Genomic DNA, 18,788 nt, shown 5'->3' on the forward strand with positions numbered 1-18,788 from the left:
ATATGACCACACACCGATCAGAAAAGTTAAAATGAAAAATACAACACCAAATGCTGGTGAGGATGTGGAATGACAGGAACTCTCATTCACTGCTTGTAGGAATGCAAAAATAGACACTTCAGAAGAGTTTGGTAGCTTCTTAACAAAATGGAACATACTCTCACTACGTGATCCAGCAATCACATTCCTTGGTGTTTACCCAAATGAGCTGAAAACTTACATCCATGTGAATGTTTATTCTAGCTTTGATTATTGCCAGAACATCAAAGCAACCAGATGTTACTCAGTAGGTGAATGGGTAAGGTGTGGGACACCCAGGTAACATTCTGTTACTCAGCAATACCAGAAACAAGTGATCCAGCCCCGAAGAGTCATGGAGGAACCTGAAATGTGTACTGCCGAGTGGAAGCAGCCAACCTGAAAAGGCTCCAGACGGCACAATCCCAATTACATGACATTCTGGAAAAGGCAAAACTAGGGAGACAAAATAAGTTGCCAGGGATTGAAGGGTGGGAGGATGAACAGGAGGAGCACAGAGGATGTAGGGGCAGAGAAAGTATCCTGCATGTCATCACACATTTGTCAAAATCCACAGAACTGAACAACAGAGTAAACCCTAATGTAACTATAGACTAGTTAGCAACAAGTATCAATATTGGCTTATCCCATGTATTAATAAAAAATAAGATACAGAATGCTTGTATACGATGATTAAGCATATGTAAAATGAAAAAAGCCAACACAAACGAAAGCGCAAGGCACGGTCCAATCCAGGAAGGGAGGCATTTCTAACTTCGATAAGCCCTAAAATAGAAAGGCAGGTTTTGAATAAACATTTTAAGAGAAAATAGAAGAATGTGTTAGTGCTCCCTGTACGCTAGGCACCATGTTTAGATTATCTAAACCTTGCACACACCTGTGGGGTGGACACTACTGTGGTTTTTATTTACAGGTAAAGAGCTGAGGCTCAGAGGGAAAGGAAATAGCTCTGTGGCCCCGGGATGTGAGTGGTGGCCTTAAGGATTCAAACTGAGCCTATGCTGGTAACCTCTACACTTCTGTTCAGGAATTTAGCAACTAGATGGAGGTTAACTAGAGTAGAATTGTATTATTACTTATCTGTTATTTAATAGATCCTCGTGAGATGCTTGGAAGTTGCTCACCCTAGCAATTTGTAGTTTTAGACAGGGTCTTGCTGTGGCCGTGGAGAGCAGTGGTGTGATCATAGCTCACAGTAGCCTCGAACTCCTGGGCTCAAGCAATCCTCCTGCCTCAGCCTTCTGAATAGCTGGGACCACAGGCACGTGTCACCACACCTGGCTAATTTTTTTTTTTTTTTTTTTTTTTGGAGAGATGGGGGTCTTTTGATGTTGCCTGGGCTGGTCTTGAATGCCTGGCCTCAAGCCATCCCCCCGACCTCAGCTGCCCAAAGTGATCATAGGCACCATCCCTGTCCTAACGGTTTAAACATTTCCCTAGAAATCATGTTCCTATGTTTAGCAAACTGCCCTCCCTCCTCTCATCCCTCCCGTTAGTTAAAGGCACATTTCAGCCACTCATCTTTTCATATTTCCACAAACTAAATTAAGTCCAAATGGAGTTTTCTGGAAGCTTTGCTGCTGGGGTGCAACTTCAGCTTGCTGCCTGATGCACACACACAGTCTAGGTAGGAAAACAATCTCCCTGACCCGCCTAGGGAACTCTTTTCTGTCTCTGGTTTGATTGATGTGCGTTACCACAGACTTATTAGTGACTTGTGGGCAAGATTTGGGTCTCCTGGGGCAAGTCCCTTCCCCACTTAGTCTGGGAACAGTGACCTAGAAGCTGGGACCAAAACAAGAGCCTGGAAAACGTGAAGGCTCAAGAGGCCCGGAGGCAGCAGGATCCTTGGGATGGGCCGAATGTGGCTGCAGGGAACGGGCACGCAGGGCGCGGAAGCGCAACGCTGGCAGCTGGAGCAGCGCACCTGACGACGCATTCAGCTTGTAGCAGAGGCAGGAAAGGGTTTGTGGGGAGAGTGACAGGAGAGAAGTGAAAGCCCAAAAGGGGTAGTTGAACCCGCAAGGGCAGTGAAGAACTCAATACAAGGTCTCTGCAGGGATCCTGCACATCTCCATCCCAAATCATCCTAACCCATCCCTGGCTTCCTACATTATTAGAAAGGAGTGATTCCTAAGCTGTGCTGTGACTGACACCTCAAATCCATGGTTCAACCTCAGCGACCTCAGGGGGCTGTTTTACTCAGTGCCCCTGGCTCCCTGATCCAAGCAGCAGTCTCAGACCTCGGTCCCTCTCCGCAGTGCCTGCCTCCCCCGATGTCGCCAGGATAAAGAACACCATCAGGCCATCCCCCACCCACCCCAAGTACAAGGGGCAACTCTGCCTTCGCAGCTCCCATCCACCTGGGCATCTTCCTCCAGTCCTGCCCTCCTCCCCCGACCCTGCCCCGCTGCTCCCATCCCCCAGCACCTGTCTTCTTACTGTCAGTGACCCCGAGGAATAATTCCTTATCTGCATGTGATATCTGCAGTAAATATTCCTCCACTGCATGTGACCACACAACCATTTCATTCTTGAAATCTTTTATTTTTTGTTGTTGTTTTCGAGGCACATTCTCTTGATCTCCAGTGTCTCTGAATTCTCTCTCTCAGCCTTCTTCGATGGCTTTGCTTCCTCTGGAAACCTCCACTCTGTAGGAGTGTGTTTGGGGAGAGGGAGTCAGGGGGTCTGTCTTTCCCCTGAAGCCCATTAGGTGACTCTGTTGCAAGTGACTCAGCGACCACTCTCTGAGAACCACGGGTCTTCCAGATGCCCTCAGGCACCGCAAATGCAGTCTGTGCACAGAGACCCACTTCTCCTGGCTCCCTCCCGCAGTTAAGGGGGGTCCTGCAGTCCCTGCCTGCCTCCGCCTCCTGCAGCACTGCCCCAAGCCTCATCCCCTAACCCAGCGCACCCTCCATGAGTTACTCTTGCCAGGCGCACCTTGGGCCATGCCGTTTCCTTTGCCATCTGTCACCTCTTCACTAAGGAAAATCTCACTTCTTCCTTCTTGGCACAACTAAAATGCACCCTTTGAAAATCCTTCCCCCATTCCCTGAAGGCAGAATTCCCCTCCTTCCACTCTTTCTGATCCTTGGCACTAGGATGCCCCTGGCTAGGCTGAGCTCCCAGTCACGGTTTTCTGAATGACTGACTGTGCATGAGAACCTGAAGCTTCTTAACCGCGCAGTGCCGCACACGGCCTGTGCTCACTTCACCGTCAGCCGCTCTGGGCCCTTGGACACCCACTCTCAGCCTCTGTGCCTTCTTAAGCACCAGACACTACTAACTACACTAAGAAAACAGCCCATAAAGGAGGGCAAAGCGCCTCCTCCCAGAACATCAGGACCCTGAAGATAAAGCCAAGCGCATCTTTCTTCAGATAAGGCTGATGATGGCAAGCTTTTCCTGTAAGGGACGGACGGTAAGTATTTCAGGCTTCAAGGGCCATAGGGTCTCTGTCCCAGTTATTCCACTTTGCTGGAGTAAAACAATGCACCCACAGACAATATGCAGAGAAGCAAGAGGGCTGTGTGCCAGTGCACCTTATTTGTAGACATTGAAATTTGAATTTCATGTAACTTTCAAGTGTCATTAAAAATTCTTTTTCCTTTTTCAACCATATAAAGATGCAAAAAGTCATTCTTAGCTTGGCGGTGGGTAGGTTGATGCCCCTTGGTTTATGCAGCCAACACAAGAGCTATTCCTAACTTGTATCCTTCGGCAGTAAGTCATACAGCTTTATTATTATTATTATTTTTGACTAAAAAACCTCTGAAAATGAAAACTTTACATAGGCAAGTAGAGAGGAGTCAGAGACCTTCTGACGGAGCAGGAGGGGCAGAAACTGCTCCGGAAGACCAAGGACAGCAAGCCCCGGGCCGATGCTGCCCCCTAGTGACTGGCTGGCCTAACGGCAGCCTCCCATCACACAGCCACGCTGTGACTGGTGGGGGGGTGTGTTCCCCAACACACGAAATAAGGACTCCAAATCAGTTAAACCAGAAAGCGAAAAGATAAAGAATTTTAAACCCAGATAAATCATTTAAAATGAAAAAGCAGGCTTTAATTCACAGAATTTCAGAACTGAAAGGGAACTTTTGAGATGACTTAGTTCAATTTTTATACCAATTTACCAACCATCCATGTGGCTTTCAGGTAAAAAAAGGAAAGCTCCAGAAAGAAAGGGCTGGTGGCCCATGAATGTTCGCAGAAGAGCCTGCCTGGGAGTCCTGCCTGCCGGATGTCAGTGCAGGGTTGTCTGCGCCTCACACCAACACACCCACGAATCGTCAGAGGTGGCGCAGGGCAGCACCCTTGTAGCCACCCTGCCTGGGCTCACTGTCACCCAAGCATTCTGTGCCCTTGGATACCGACTCTTAGCCTATGTGCCTCAACTTCCCTAACCGTAAAACAGGGCAGAGTTCCTCCCTCACAGGGCTGTAGAGGCTGAAATGAGCTGATGACGTCGGGCCCATACTGGGCATTCAAGTGTCACCTGCATGACAAACTTCTCGAGAGCCTACTGTGTGACAGACATTGAGTGCTTTATGTGTTTGCCAGGTTTAATCCGTGCAACTATTCTACAAAGTGAGTGTCATCATCCCCACTTTGTGAATCAGTCTGAGAAAGGTCACATGGAGTGTGGTGGGTGCCATCTCTTGTACAATTGACTTTGTAAAGGCATGGAAGATACAATTAAGTTACCAGGTAACAAATATGACCTAACTCCAATAGGCTAGCACCAGTGAGCACTCAGTAACTGCCAGGCAGCCTGGTGGTGTGCTTTGCCTTCAGCAGGGCTTGTTGGGGTGGGTGGGGGCGACCATTCTTGTTTGTGTGTGAAGGTTACTTTGTCACCATCCATCTTTGCCTGTGGAGTGTCTTGGGGGCAATGGGCAGAAGGGGTACTTGGGACAATGTAGATGTGAATGTCAGAGCTTTAAACATGTCAGCAGTCACCTGTCCTTTCTGCTTGCCCCATTACTTCACTGGATCTGATGGAATAGTCACTTCATGCATACAACTTTTGGGAGGCACCTCTGTGTCCTAGTGGGGTTATCTGCACACATTTAAAATCTGCACTGACGCCACTTGAATGTACCTGATAGGCCAATGCTGAAAGCCTGGTTCTCAAAGTCCTGAATGTTTCTCTCCGGAAACTTTTCACCATCCCGCGTCTTCAAATCCTTCAAGAGATACATGGAAGAGGCATCGCTACGGGACAGGACGTGGCCTGTGTTCCAGGCGTGCCCACGACCTGGTCCAGCCCTCCTAGGAATCCAGAGGCCACCCAGTCATCCCGCCTGTGGGCTCCTATCACCTCACACAGCTCCATAAAGACACAGCTCCAAAAAGCCACTGCCCTGGCCTCTGCCGGAAGCACCTGTGGGGGCAGGAAGTGGCGCCGGGGAGTAAGCCCCGACGTCAAGCAGAGGCCGGAGCTTTCTCATGGGCCTGTCTGCGGCACTTCATCTGGCTGACCGCAAAATTCCTTTCCTATAAAACGAGTGGGAAAATTCCCTCTGCACTCCCCAGCTGTGATGACCAAAGGAACGCAGAGGAAAAGTGCAAAAGAAACCTTTGAAGTGTTTACACACAAACTGAGATTTCAATGGCTGAATGAGGGGATGGCTCAAGTTGCTTTTATGGCCAGCTGCCTGCATTCATTAAGGTTTTGGGCACAGGCTTACAACCCCAAATGTTCTCTCTCTTACGTTTAATGTTCTCTAAATTAGGTCAGTAGGAAATAACATCTGCTTGCTCGCACTGTCCTTGTCCCCCACCAGGTGGCATTGCGTTCCAATGAGCAATCTTCTGGTGAGAGGCTGGTGGAGGCCTCCTTTCACAGCAGCTCAAATTGGAACTGCAAGAGGAAAAAGAAAAACAATGAAGAACCACCCAACCCCCGACCTCGCCACAACTCCCACCACCAAATTTCAAAGAGCAAAACAGGATCATGGGATCGAGAGCTTCTGGGGACCAAGGCCTGCATTCACAAGGTGACTGCGTGAAGGGTCTCTGGTCCCCACACGTGTGATGTGTCCCCCCATTCCAGAACAAACAGGAAGCCCCAAACCCCCAAAATTCGAAAATTGATAAACATTTGCATACACACACAGAGCTCAGGTGATGTGTACCCATGTTCCAATCCAGGGGCTTACATTTTTCAACAGAGGACAGCATTTAGGAATTAGCTAAATTTCCCTCTGGCATGTGGCAAAGTTCTTTTTGCACGGACAGGCACAACAGCCATATCTGTAAGCAGCAGTAACATCAAATATGATGTGAGACTGATTTTAGGAACCCAAACTGTGCAAAGCCAATATGCTAATGAGCATCCAGGGAAAAACAAGGTTGCCCGCTGCGGCCTGTCCTCTCTGCGCGTAGGGTCATCTTAACAATATGGTAAGTGGGGGCACGCAAGTTAAAACGTTCCTTCCACCCTGAGCTGACACCTGCCTCTCAGCCCTGGGACCCCGGGGCCCCTGCATCCTCATAACAGCTGGTCTCGCCCCCTGAAGAGAGGAAGATGTAGAGATGTCGTGACATTTCTTTTAGTCGTGTCTCACACCTCAAAACTCACTGCTCTGAAAATCACTGAGCCCTCTTGGTGGAGTGGGGTGGAGGGGTCAGTATTTCTTCTTTATTAAGATTATGGGAGCGTTGTCAGGTGGAACTATTGTCACAGCTTGTCTCCATATCGTTTCACTGCTTTAACCTTAGAATGCTTTTGTAATCAGTATGGAGAACTGAGAAAGGTGTCTTCCAAGCTAATATGGATGGTGCTAAGCAGTAGGTACATGTTAAGAAAAAAGGTATTTTACACCGTGCTTTATCATCTCTTTGGAACCTTCTCGGAAAAATTTGATTCTTAATGCTTACATTAAAAATTAAACGTTGATTTGCCATGAACTTTACTGTGGTACAAAATAATCAAGACTGCACGACTTGGCATGTCTGTACAGTCCTTATGTGCCATTAACTGGCATGCTCCCCAACTAGGTTTCATCTGTGAGGGTAAGGAAGAGCTTCTATGTCCTGTATCAGTGCCTGGGGCAGAATTAACTAGTCTAATGAAGCACTATGTTTGCTAGGTTCCTCACCACCCAAAGAACCACTGCCATCGCTCCTACCCAAACATGTTCTCATCCACACTCTCCCCCCAGCCTTTATTTTTAAAAACAGGGTCTCACTGTCACCCAGGCTGCAGCACAGTGGCATGATCTTTGCCCACTGCCACCTCTGCCTGCTGGGCTCAAACGATCCTCCTGCCTCAGTCTCCCAAGTTAGCTGGGACTACAGGCATATACCACCACAACCAGATAATTTTTGGACTTTTTGTAGAGATGTGGTTTTGTCATGTTGCCCAGGCTGGTCTTGAATTCTTGGGCTCAAGCTATTTGCCCGAGGCCTTGGTCTCCCAAAGTGTTGGGATTATAGGTGTGAGCCACTGCACCTGGCCCTGTCACTTAAAATAGTATTGCAGTTTCCCTGTTCATCAAAATTGACTTCAACTAGAATTTGAGCGGCTTCTCAGCACTATTTCATTATGTTGGATCTTTCCCATGGATTATTTCACTTAAACTTCTGAGCCATAATTTATTTATTTATTTGAGATGAAGCCTCGCTGTCACCCAGTCTGAAGTGCAGTGGCGTGATCTCAACTCACTGCAACCTCCATCTCCCAGGTTCAAGCAATTCTCCTGTCTCAGCCTCCTCAGTAGCTGGGATTACAGGCGCGCGCCACCAAACCCAGCTAAGTTTTTATATTTTTAGTAGAGACAGGGTCTCACCATGTTGGTCACGCTGGTCTTGAACTCCTGACCTCAAGTGATCCACCTGCCTTGGCCTCCCAAAGTTGTTGGGGTTACAGGAGTGAGCCACTGTGCCCAGCCACTGAACCATAATTTAAAAGAGACATTCTCATTTTACATCTAGGGAAGATAAAAGTTGAGAGCAACAACATTCTTTCTACCTATCTCTTCCCTTCCTTTCTAAACGGGCCTTCCCATGGCCAATCCCTTAGTCTGGGCCTTCCTGGCCATGCCTCATCTGTCTTCAAACTTCCAGGCTCTCTTTCCTTAACCACCCGAGGAAGAGGATTTCCTCTAATACCATTGTCACCGTGTCTTCCCTCTATTTAAAACTTGGAAACTTCCCATTTTTCATTCAACCAACTCCAAATTCTCCAGTCTGATCCCATTTTATCTACTGTACCCACAAAGCTTGAAACTCATAATTTTCCTTCTGCTACCGCTCTATCTCCTTCCCCCACGTCCCCAACCACACACTGCTGTCACATTTTTGTTCCTGGCCAGCCTGCGCCCCCACCCGGGGGCTCTTTTTAGATGCAAAGACCTAGGCTGCACGTGCATTCCCCACCTAGCCTTCCACAGCCCTATGACACCGTCTCCAGAGGGGGTCAGGATACCCATTCAGGGGTCCCTACTACATTGCTGGTACGAGTGTAAATCACTTGGAAAACAGTATGGCAAATCTTGGCAAACTGAGTACTTGCGTGTCCTACAACCCAGCCCCTGCACTCCCAGCTTGACGCCCTAGAGAACTCGTGTACACATGAACCAGGGACAGCAGCCTTGTTTGTAATAGAAAAAAAATAAAAACCACCCAATGTCCATTGACAGAATGGAGAAATTATCTATATTCTTCCCCACAATGAGACTATTAGAAGGTAGTGAAAATGAATAAATATAAGAACATAAATCTAAGAACCATGAAGTCAGATGAACAGAGCCAGTCACACAAAGCTAGGCACAAAAGGATACCCTTTTTACAAAGCTCAAGAAAAGCATAAAGAATTTGTATATTTAGGAGCAGTGTGTGGGAAAACAAAAAAGCAAAAGACTAACACAAGGCCGGGTATTGTGGCTCACGCCTGTAATCCCAGCACTTCAGGAGACCGAGGCGGGCAGATCACCTGACAGGGTCAGGAGTTCGAGACCACCCTGGCCACCATGGTGAAACCCTATCTCTACTAAAAATACAAAAACAATTAGTCAGGCCTGGTGGTGGACGCCTGTAATCCCAGCTACTTGGGAGGCTGAGGCAGGAGAACCTCTTGAACCCGGGAGGCGAAGGTTGCAGTGAGCCAATATCACGCCATTGCACTCCAGTCTGAGCAATACGAGTAAAACTCCATCTCAAAAAAAAAAAAGAAAGAAAAGACTAATACCATCTAGAGTAGTGGTTATCTCAGTGTAGTGGGGGAAGGAGAAAAGGGATAGGTAAGGATACGGGGATATGCTAGTTAATGTGAATTTGGGTTCACGATTTCCTCACGTTACCTATAGGTACATTATTTGTTGGCTGAAAAGGAAAGCTGGTGCCCTGTAAGCAATCAGGGAATCTATAACCATTTCAAACTCACTGCCCACCCAACCGGATCCAGTCATTAGAAGGCTCCTGTCAAAGAGCCTGGGCCCAGGAAAGTGCTGGCCACCAGGACTCCTGCAAGGACGACGCGGAGCAACAACGCAGGCCCCCAACCGTCTCTTGGAAATTACCTACCGCTTAAAAACTTTGAGCCTGGATTACAGACAAGATAAAAAATGAAATAAAAAAAATAGTACATATTGTACTGAGAGAGGGGCCTGGCTAATAAAATCACACTAACAAAGTTGATAAAGTAATGAGTCCTTTACACTTTTGGTGGGTAAAGGCCTAAACTGGAAACATGAGCTCAAGGTTGACAAGGACTCTGCCTCGTTGCTACCACAGCCTTTGGTACACAGTGGATATTCAACACTCATGGAGCACGGTCCCCCTTTCTCCAGCAGTCACACAAATGACCTCTATATAAAGTTATTTGGGAGGCCAAGCACGGTGGCTCACACCTGTAACCCCAGCACTTTGGGAGGCCAAAGCAGGCAGAGCACTTGAGGTCAGGAGTTCGAGACCAGCCTGGCCAACATGGGAAACCCCGTTTCTATTAAAAATACAAAAATTAGCTGGGCATGGTGGTGCACACCTGTAATCCCAGCTACTCAGGAGGCTGAGGCAGGATAATCGCTTGAACCAAAGAGGCGGAGGTTGCAGTGAGCTGAGATCGCGCTATTGCACTCCAGCCTGGGCAACAGAGCAAGATCCTGTCTCAAAAGAAAAAAAAGTTATTTGGGGGAAGAATTGAGGAACATCCAGATGGTAAATAACTTTGGGATTCACTGCCCACACTGCAGGGAAATGGGTTGATCCTTACCCCCCAAAATAATTACATACATAAAGAAAACTTAAAAAAAAAATCACCATGTATGATGTCCTATCTCCACTCTCACAAAATTTGCAATAAGGCACAATTCTTAAGCTGTTTTTCATTTTTTTATTGCTGTTAATTCAAGGAAAAAAGGTTGCATAAAATCCAATCTGTTCTAGAAATATAAGTGGCCTTTCCAGTACATAACATTTCAAATATCAAAGTATATGGTAAACATACAAATAAGGAGAAGGTAACATACCTCCTATGTACAGTACAGTATTTTAAATCATAAAATAAGCTCCATAAAGTACAACTGGCAAGTGATTCACAATGCGGCCCATATGTGGCTTATCAAAACTCTCACTTGAACAACTCAACTGCAGCTTAACAATTAATTTAATAATGTGGTCCAAAAATACCCAGATCAAATAAAATATATTTAATCAAAATAATTTCCTTTACTCGAACTTTCTTTCTAAATTAAAGCTTTCATCTACCCCTTCACACCCACCCCTTCCCCATAACTCCCACCCCTGAAAGAAAGTTTCAAAATGTACATTGGTGCTATAAATATAAATGCTACTTATGAAGCATGAAATTAAGCTTCTTTTTTCTTCAAGTTTTTTCTCTTGTCTAGCAATCTGTTAGGCTTCTGAAACAAGACCAAATGTTTACGTTCCTCTGCTGCATACCAACGTTACTCCACACAACAAAAATCTATCATTTCTGCTCTGTGCTGAGGAATGGAAAAATGAAAACCCCCAACCCCTTAACCCTAGCACTATACAGTGGAAGCTGTTCATTGCTGATGAATGCAGCAGTCACTAAAAAACACCCAATCTTCCAGATAACCTCAGTGCACTTTAGGAAATCAAAAATTACCTGGAAGCAATTTAGTACATAGATTGGCTTTTTAAAAAAACTTGTTTTTAAAAACAGCAGCATTAAACTTAGTGACATGACACCGACATGATTAATACCATCTTAACACACTCAGAATTTAGTCTTTCACATTATAATCAAACATAGTGGTAAACTGTTATAAAAGTGACTTTGCTACGAGAGACAGGTTAGGAAACAAATAACCCAACTTACGGTAGAAACCCATAGCTCTGTTCAGACTGCAATTAACCATACACATTTCAAACACAACGTAACACTGTAACAGTTGGTATAGGGAAAGGAGAAATCTTGACTTAAGTAGTGTCTCTGTGAGCACAACGCGATGGTGGACAAGTGAAACTGGCTGGAGACTTTCATGACAAACACAAGCACATGGAGAACGACATTCACACCAGTGTGTTCACTTTGTGTCTCTCTGAAGCAACAGGCTAAAAAAGTATGATGGAAGTAAAAAGTTGGTTTCAGAAAAAGCTTTTTGTCCATTTCGTACGTCATATGTTTTCAGTTTCATATGGTTTGACTTCTTCCTCTCTGTTCCACTTATTTTCATTTTTATTTGGACAACAAGCACTGCATATATGTATTTACGTGACGCTGTTTATTACATAGATACACACTATTTCGGGAGTTTGATTCCTCCTGTAAGATTAGGGTGAAACATTCTGCCCTTGGTTTATATGTAGAGCAGTTTACGAAAGTGGGTGAATGCACTGCTGGCCGCTCCTGCTGCGGGCCGGGGACAGAGTGAGGCTGGCTGGGGAGGAAAGTGTTGTTTACGGTGGAAGTGAGAAAAGCTGGGGAAGAAGCAAAAATTTTTTTTTTTTCCAAAACCATATGACTGTCACCAGTGTTGTAAAAAAAGGTCAAATACACAGTTTTAAAGATTCAGTAAACATTGCACACAGCAAGTATTCAGTGTAAAAAAAAAAAAAAAAAAAGCACGCACCAACGTTTTCCTTTTGATAGTTTGTCCGAAAGTTTAAATTACATGTATCATACATATAAGCCTGTTGTTGAACCAGGAGACCAGAGGCTCAAAAGCATTGCATTCTTTCTTATTTTGGACATTGGTATAAGAGAAATGAAAAATCCCAACTGCATAGAAATCTAGGAAATGTATAGACAAAGAAACAAAATACCTTTCCTTTCCTCCCCTCCACACCCCATGACTCCCCACACTTGAGTGTATTAAGTAGGCAAGCTTTACTCGTTTCAGTCTGCAGAATCCAACGTATCATTAGAAGGGGGGAGGGGAGGTGCGTATCTCAGTCTGTAAGTGCCTAAAATGGGAAAGACAGAACTAAGTCACCGCTTACAAGGAAATGTCATCACAAACCACTACGTACAAGCTATCACACGGGCATGCTCTCCAAAAGGCACCTTCGTCAGCTCTAGTGCTACTCCAAATGGCCAATCCACTCACTTCAAAAAGCAAGGTAAAGTCTGTGCTTTGAATTCAATCTAAAGGCTATCAAACTTGATCTTCCTTTAAGAACGCCAAGGAAATACATTTCTAATTTAAGACTTTTTTGTTTCTGGGTAAGATCTGGCAAAATGACAAAGGCCAAATTCAAGTGAAAGTAACAGTTTGAAGTTGACACAAAATTTGGTATCTTACTCAAACATATTTAAGAGCATTTTTTTCCTTCTGGTGGTAGTAATATTAAACTTTGTTCAAATTCCTTTACTCTCAAATCAGTGCTGAACTATTTTGTTCCTGTAAAATGCAATAGAATCTTGGGGCTTTTTTTTTTTAAAAAAAGCATTTGCTGGGAAGTTTTCAAGGGCAGCATGGGGAAATAGGCACGAGGCCAGCTGGTTACGCAGATATACTAAATAGTTACTCAAAACCTAATGTCAGATGACTAGATTACTTCCTAGGTTTTCAAAATATAAAAATTTTGCTTACTCTATGACAGGATTGTGACTTAAAAAAAAAGTGCTGCAACAAGAGATTTAACATTACAGAATTCCCATCACACTCCTTCAAAAGGGCCTTTAGAGTTACACCTTAATTGGAAACTGAAATCCTCTGAACTTTCTTGTGCTCTGTGTGACCTGGGTCTACACTAGGTTTTTCCAGTTGCATTTTATGATCTGTCACTGAAAACACAACATCCGTAAACGAAAACACAAACAGATCTTTTTGCTACAACAGAATCCCATGATCAGTAAGGAAAGGAAGAAATGAGTGAACTCAAAAACAAGTCCTCTGGGAGTTATTGTGATTACCTTGTTGATTGGCCTCCATGGACGACTGCTTACAGTCCTGTGCATAGTGTCCGCTTACACCACAATTGTAACATGAGACATTCCCATTCTTCTTGGGCCCCGAACCACTGGTGTTGGCAACTACATTAGGTGCTGGATATACAGGATAGAATCTCCCAAATCCTGCCATCTGCTGCATGCCATAGTTGGCTTGGCTCCCCATGACTGGGTCATGTACCAGTCCATTTGCATATGGAGTCTGAGGCAGAAAAAAAGGAAGTTGGTTTCCATTGCTCTGATGTGCTTGGTTGAGGTAGCTGCCATTGCAAATGGATGGCAGAGTAAAGAATGAAGGGACTCGGTACATTGGTCCAGGCATTGGATTAGGATAATAGTAACTATTTAGCTGAAGGCTTCCATTGGTCCCACAGCTGCACCTTCGCCCACAAGAACCACAAGGACCCGAGCCCAGCTGCTGCGGTGGCACTACTGTCCCATTAGCGTTCGTGTTCCCCACAGCACTGATGTAAGAGGTGCTGTCACTCTGCGCGGTACTGTGTGTCAAAGCAGGGCTCGGACTCGGGGCAGGGCCTGGGGTGTGGGTAGGAACTGCGGGAGGAACAGTGGCCTGGGCCTGGCTGATGCCTGCGCTCGCTGGCTGGGGAGAAGTTGCTGCTGTGCTGAGCACACCAGAGTTCTGGCTGGGTAACACGCCGGCAGCAAGGGGAGAGCCTGGTAAGGGGTAGGAAGCTGGTGGCTGAGCAGCTGAGAGGCCAGCTGCTGGAAGAACTACCTTCACATTGGTAGGCTGAGGGACTGTCCCTGTGTTTCCCTCAATTTGAGGCACCATTTGATTGAGTCCTACCACTTGGGATGCAGATTTTGTGATGGGGTCTGTGGTAGCAACAGGAGAGCCTGGGAAACTACCTGGGTTATGGATAGGAATAAAGGCAGTGTTTGGTGATCCGATGCTCAGACTTCCGGGTGGTTGTTGTGGGATGTTAACTGTGCAGCTCTCAGAAGATCCCTGTGGTGGAGACAACTTTAGCCTCTGAACTGTTAGATGCAAAGCAGGAGTGCTACTATGTGGAAGGAAGGTTGATGGAATAGGTAAAGGGGAAGCCAGTAACTCGAGGTGCTTTTCCGATTCTCCAGTGGAAGCTGTTGGTCCTAGTATTCCAACAGGGGTTGAATTTGCAGACTCCCTTATTGCAGAAATAGCAACAGGACTAGGAACAAGCATCCCTATGGTTTTGCCATCAGCAGATTTGGGTGCAGGAACGACGACTTCAGACTTCTGGGCACCATTGTGCATGACACAGTGTAAAGCTGGCATAAAGGAAATATGCTGATACTTGGGTGAGTTTAAGGGATCTTCTAAAAGGTTTCCATTCTCATTTCCTAGTGAAGCAATTTGAACAGGTGGCTTGATAGAGACAGTCTGGTTGACAGAACCATAACCTGTAAACCTAGTTGTTGATGGATTCCCGGAATCCTCAGAATTGCTGTCTGTGTCTAAAGAAAACAAATATAAAGAGATATTAGCACAAGCATAAATCCTATCTTTCTTGTTAGAAATAAACATTAAGTATATCTCACAGTAACTCAAGTTTGGAAAGTGTCCCCCTCCTCCATGATGTTTCCTGACTGTCCAGGATGACCTCCCTTAACTTTTGGCTTTCGACGAGGTCATCATTAGATCAACACTTTATTTTAAAAATGCGAGGATATAAACAAAAAACCAAAACATAAAAGGCTGGAGACTGAATGAAACACAGTATAAAACACAGAGATTTATGTAACACCACTGTTGTACTGAGAAAAGCATCAGACACTCTTAACCTTAATAAACTTCAGGCAGTCCACTTGATTTATATTCTGCACTGCCAACCCAAGTTCTTCAATTTGTCTCAGATAAATGATATAATTTCAAAGAGCTCAGTTAAGACAGTATTTAACTCAAATATCTAGACATAGGGAACAGAAGAGGTTTTTTTTTTGTTGTTTTTTTAGAATGGAATCAATATTCTTAATACTAAATATTTAAATGCGGGGAAGAAAATTTAAAGCCATTATTAATCATAACACACACAAAAAAACAGAGGAATAGGAGAGTACGGCAATTTCTCCAAAATCAAAACAGAAAAACGGCAGATATAAACAACATTGTACTGGCCGTTACTCCTGCATCATCTTACACTTGTGTACAGAAATAGTGTCCACCTAGCCTTCGGGGGATGTCCTGACTTTTGGTATAGAGGGGAGAGGATAAAATCTGATTCACAATGTTTACACATCATAGGCACAGATGCTGTGTTGATGTATACACAGACCATACCATTAAATGTAGTACCTATTTAAAAATCTTTCTGCTCATAAGGATAAGCTGAATTGCACTAGGTACTTAAAATATTCGTATTCATTAAGGTACGAACTGGTAATATTCAGCTTAAGATGTTAAAAATTTTTGAAACAGAAAACTAAAAACAAATTAGTCAAAAGAAACTCCCCCCAAAACCAATTAGTCTTTCTGAAGAAAGATGACATGAAAGCTACTTACTGACACAGAATATCAACTGTATTACTAATTCAATGATTTTAGTTTATATCAGAAGAGATTCAAAGAGTAAATGGTTTTAGCATAAACTTCCCCTAATAGATTAATAACTGGGGTATTTCTTGCTAAATTTTACAAAGTAAAAACTATTCAAAAATCCTAACTTATTTAAGGCATTTTATCTGTATCATCACACCACTGCAGAGTTAAAACCAAAAATGTGAAGTCTAAAAGAAGCAGAAATATTTTTTAAGAAGTCAGTTAAATTTCTATGTGTCTTAAAATCTTAAGTCATAGCAAATGGCCTCATGATTTCTAATGCTCCCAATTGGTTTTCTGAAGCATCATGAGACTCCTCTAGACATGTCGAGACACGTCTTACCCTTTTGTGCACTGATTTCAGTAAGTGTAAAGCCTCAAACAGAATACCATCACTACTCAGGAAAGCAACAGCAAAGCCACCCACGCACTTTTCAAAGCAGCCTTTTCATCCACTCAGAATTCTAAAAATGATCAAAGCTTTCTACCATAATGGGTATTTTCCTTGGGTGAAGAGAGCCCTAAGTCATTCTTTCGTATTTAATAACAGCCCATTTGAAAAAAGCCATGTTCCTCCACACAGGCCACCAACTTATGCTATCTGATGGCAGGAGAGGGATGCTGTCATTACCCAAGTGTACAGATGTACACCAACACTTCTGACAAGGCCACATCTGCAGTGTGAGCCACAGAGTAACCTGCACAACCTAGACAATCAAGCATAAATGTGCAATGAAACATATTGAAAGTCTGTCTATTGTGGGTAAGGCATAAACATTCTTTCATTTAATGCCAGGCGTAGAGGCTCCTGCTTGTAATCTCAACGCTTTGGGAGGCTAAGGCGGGAGGATCACCTGAGCCCAGGAGTTCAAGACCAGCCTGAGTAACACAGTGAGACCCTGTCTCATAAATTTAAAAAAAAAAAAAAAGAAAGAAAAAGAAGAAGAAAAATCCTCTCATTTAAGCTTCATAATAGCGTGGTGAGAGATTTTCATTTTTTTCTTTTAAAAGGAAACTGCAGATCAGAAGTATGGTGTTGCCTCAGATTAGAAGAATTGGTGGTAGAGTAACTATGCTACATTTGGTATGACTACAAAATAACTGCAAAGTAAACACTGGCTTTAACTGCATGTGATGCAGCAACACTATTGCATAGCTCCCTGAGACATAGCCTGATACCATAATACAGAAAGCTAAGGTCCCAGAGAGCTGTAGACTGCCCAGGAAGAAACCATACTTGGCTGAAACAATTATGTGCTAAGGATCTTAATCTGCAGGTGGACCAGTAGAAGTAACTTGATACTGCCCACCAGCACGGGTATGCCTCATAACCAAGGTGTCACCAATCAGACGTCGTCATCGTGCATAAAGAACATTCTCATTCAACATACACATTTTGAAGGAGATCTCACCTCCAGACTAGAATGGTGGAGTAAGACCTCTAATAATCCACTGTTTCATAAAAGCAATGAAAACCCTAGCAAAAACCGTCAAATAACCAACTTTTTAAAAATTCTGGCAATTAACTAAAGGCTTACAGCATTCTGAGGAGTGTTTATTCAAAAAAAAACAGCTCAATCTGTAAGAACAGAAAACCTCAAGGCATTTTCCCCTTTCCTACTTCCACTCCCCCTTTCTCCAGCCCTAAAATAGCCCTGTAAATGACTTGTCCCTCAATTTCCAAAATCAGTGCAAAAACTCTCTCTCTTGTAATACTAGCTATAAAACCCAGCAGCCATTAGGAGTATGCGTTTGGAGTTTCCCAAAAGCCCCATCACCAAACTGTCACCATTTTACTGTCTGGCAGCTAGTGCTCATTCTGTGTTATAGCCTCTTACCCACAGGACATTTGTCATGATTAGTCAGAAGCAACTGTTTAGCAAGGTTGCTGCCTGAAGCAGCATTACTAGTTGGGGCTGACAAGAGGCTGACCAGAAAACTTAAAATGAAAAAATGGGGAATGAGATGGCCACAGGGGTCTTTGGAAAGCTTTAATATATTCCTGGGAACCTAAAAGGTTTTGCTCATGCCTATAGCTGTATGCCTTTTCAAGGTAGACCTGAGAAGACCCTAAGCTCTCACTGCTGGCTGATTTTAAGCCTCTGTGCAAGGAGGAACTGAAGACATAATGCACATAGAAAACCACAAAATGGCAGACCTAAAACCTGCCTTATTATATTAAATGTAAATGGACAAACAGGAGAGACTGGCAGAATGAATAAAAAACCATAATCTGGCCAGGCGTGGTGGCTCATGCTTATAATCCCAGCACTTTGGGGACCTGAGGTGGGTGGATCATGAGGTCAGGACTTCGAGACCAGCCTGGACAACACAGTGAAACCGTGTCTCTACTAAAAATACAAAAATTAGCTGGGTGTGGTGGCAGGCGCTTGTAATCCCAGCTACTTGGGGGGCTGAGGCAGGAGAATTGCTTGAACCCGGGAGGTGGACGTTGCAGTGAGCGAGATTGTGCCACCGCACTCTAGCCTGGGTGACAGAGCCAGACTCTGTCTCAAAAAAACAAAACAAAAGAAAACCATAATCCAACTGTATGTTGTCTGCCAGAGACAAACTTTGTATTTAAAGACACAAATAAGTTTAAAATAAAAGGACAGAAATCAAAGTACTGTGCAAGCAGTATCTAGAAGAATGCTGAATCGGTTATATTACTATCAGACAAAATAGACTTTAAGACAAAAATTGTTATTAGAGACAAAGAAAAGTATAATGATAAAAGGGTCAATCAAGAGGACATAAAGAGCATAAATGTATATGCATCTAACAACACACACATTTTCCTTCTTTCTACACTAACTCTACTTC

The 18,788-nt window shown here is 44.2% G+C and overlaps 1 protein-coding gene across 3 annotated transcripts in view; it reads right to left on the bottom strand.

Annotated features, from left to right (window-relative positions):
• Positions 1-5,164: 5,164 nt before the first annotated feature.
• The window catches only part of ZCCHC2 (zinc finger CCHC-type containing 2), a 63,658-nt gene continuing 50,034 nt past the window's right edge, over positions 5,165-18,788 (bottom strand). For 2 of the 3 annotated variants that reach the window (XM_012446447.3, XM_064379058.1), the window contains 3 exons: positions 13,391-14,884; positions 12,298-12,438; positions 5,740-5,905 (listed from right to left, as the gene is read on the bottom strand). In XM_012446447.3, the coding sequence (XP_012301870.3) occupies positions 12,371-12,438; positions 13,391-14,884 (1,562 nt within the window). In that variant the 3' untranslated portion in view covers positions 5,740-5,905; positions 12,298-12,370. Of the gene's footprint in view, positions 5,229-5,739; positions 5,906-12,297; positions 12,439-13,390; positions 14,885-18,788 lie in introns of those variants that run through there. The other variant, XM_064379057.1, reaches the window with a different exon arrangement.

This window comes from Aotus nancymaae, unplaced genomic scaffold (assembly GCF_030222135.1).
Source record: "Aotus nancymaae isolate 86718 unplaced genomic scaffold, 86718_ANA_hifiasm-v0.15.2.pri h1tg000020l, whole genome shotgun sequence".
Taxonomy (NCBI): domain Eukaryota; kingdom Metazoa; phylum Chordata; class Mammalia; order Primates; family Aotidae; genus Aotus; species Aotus nancymaae.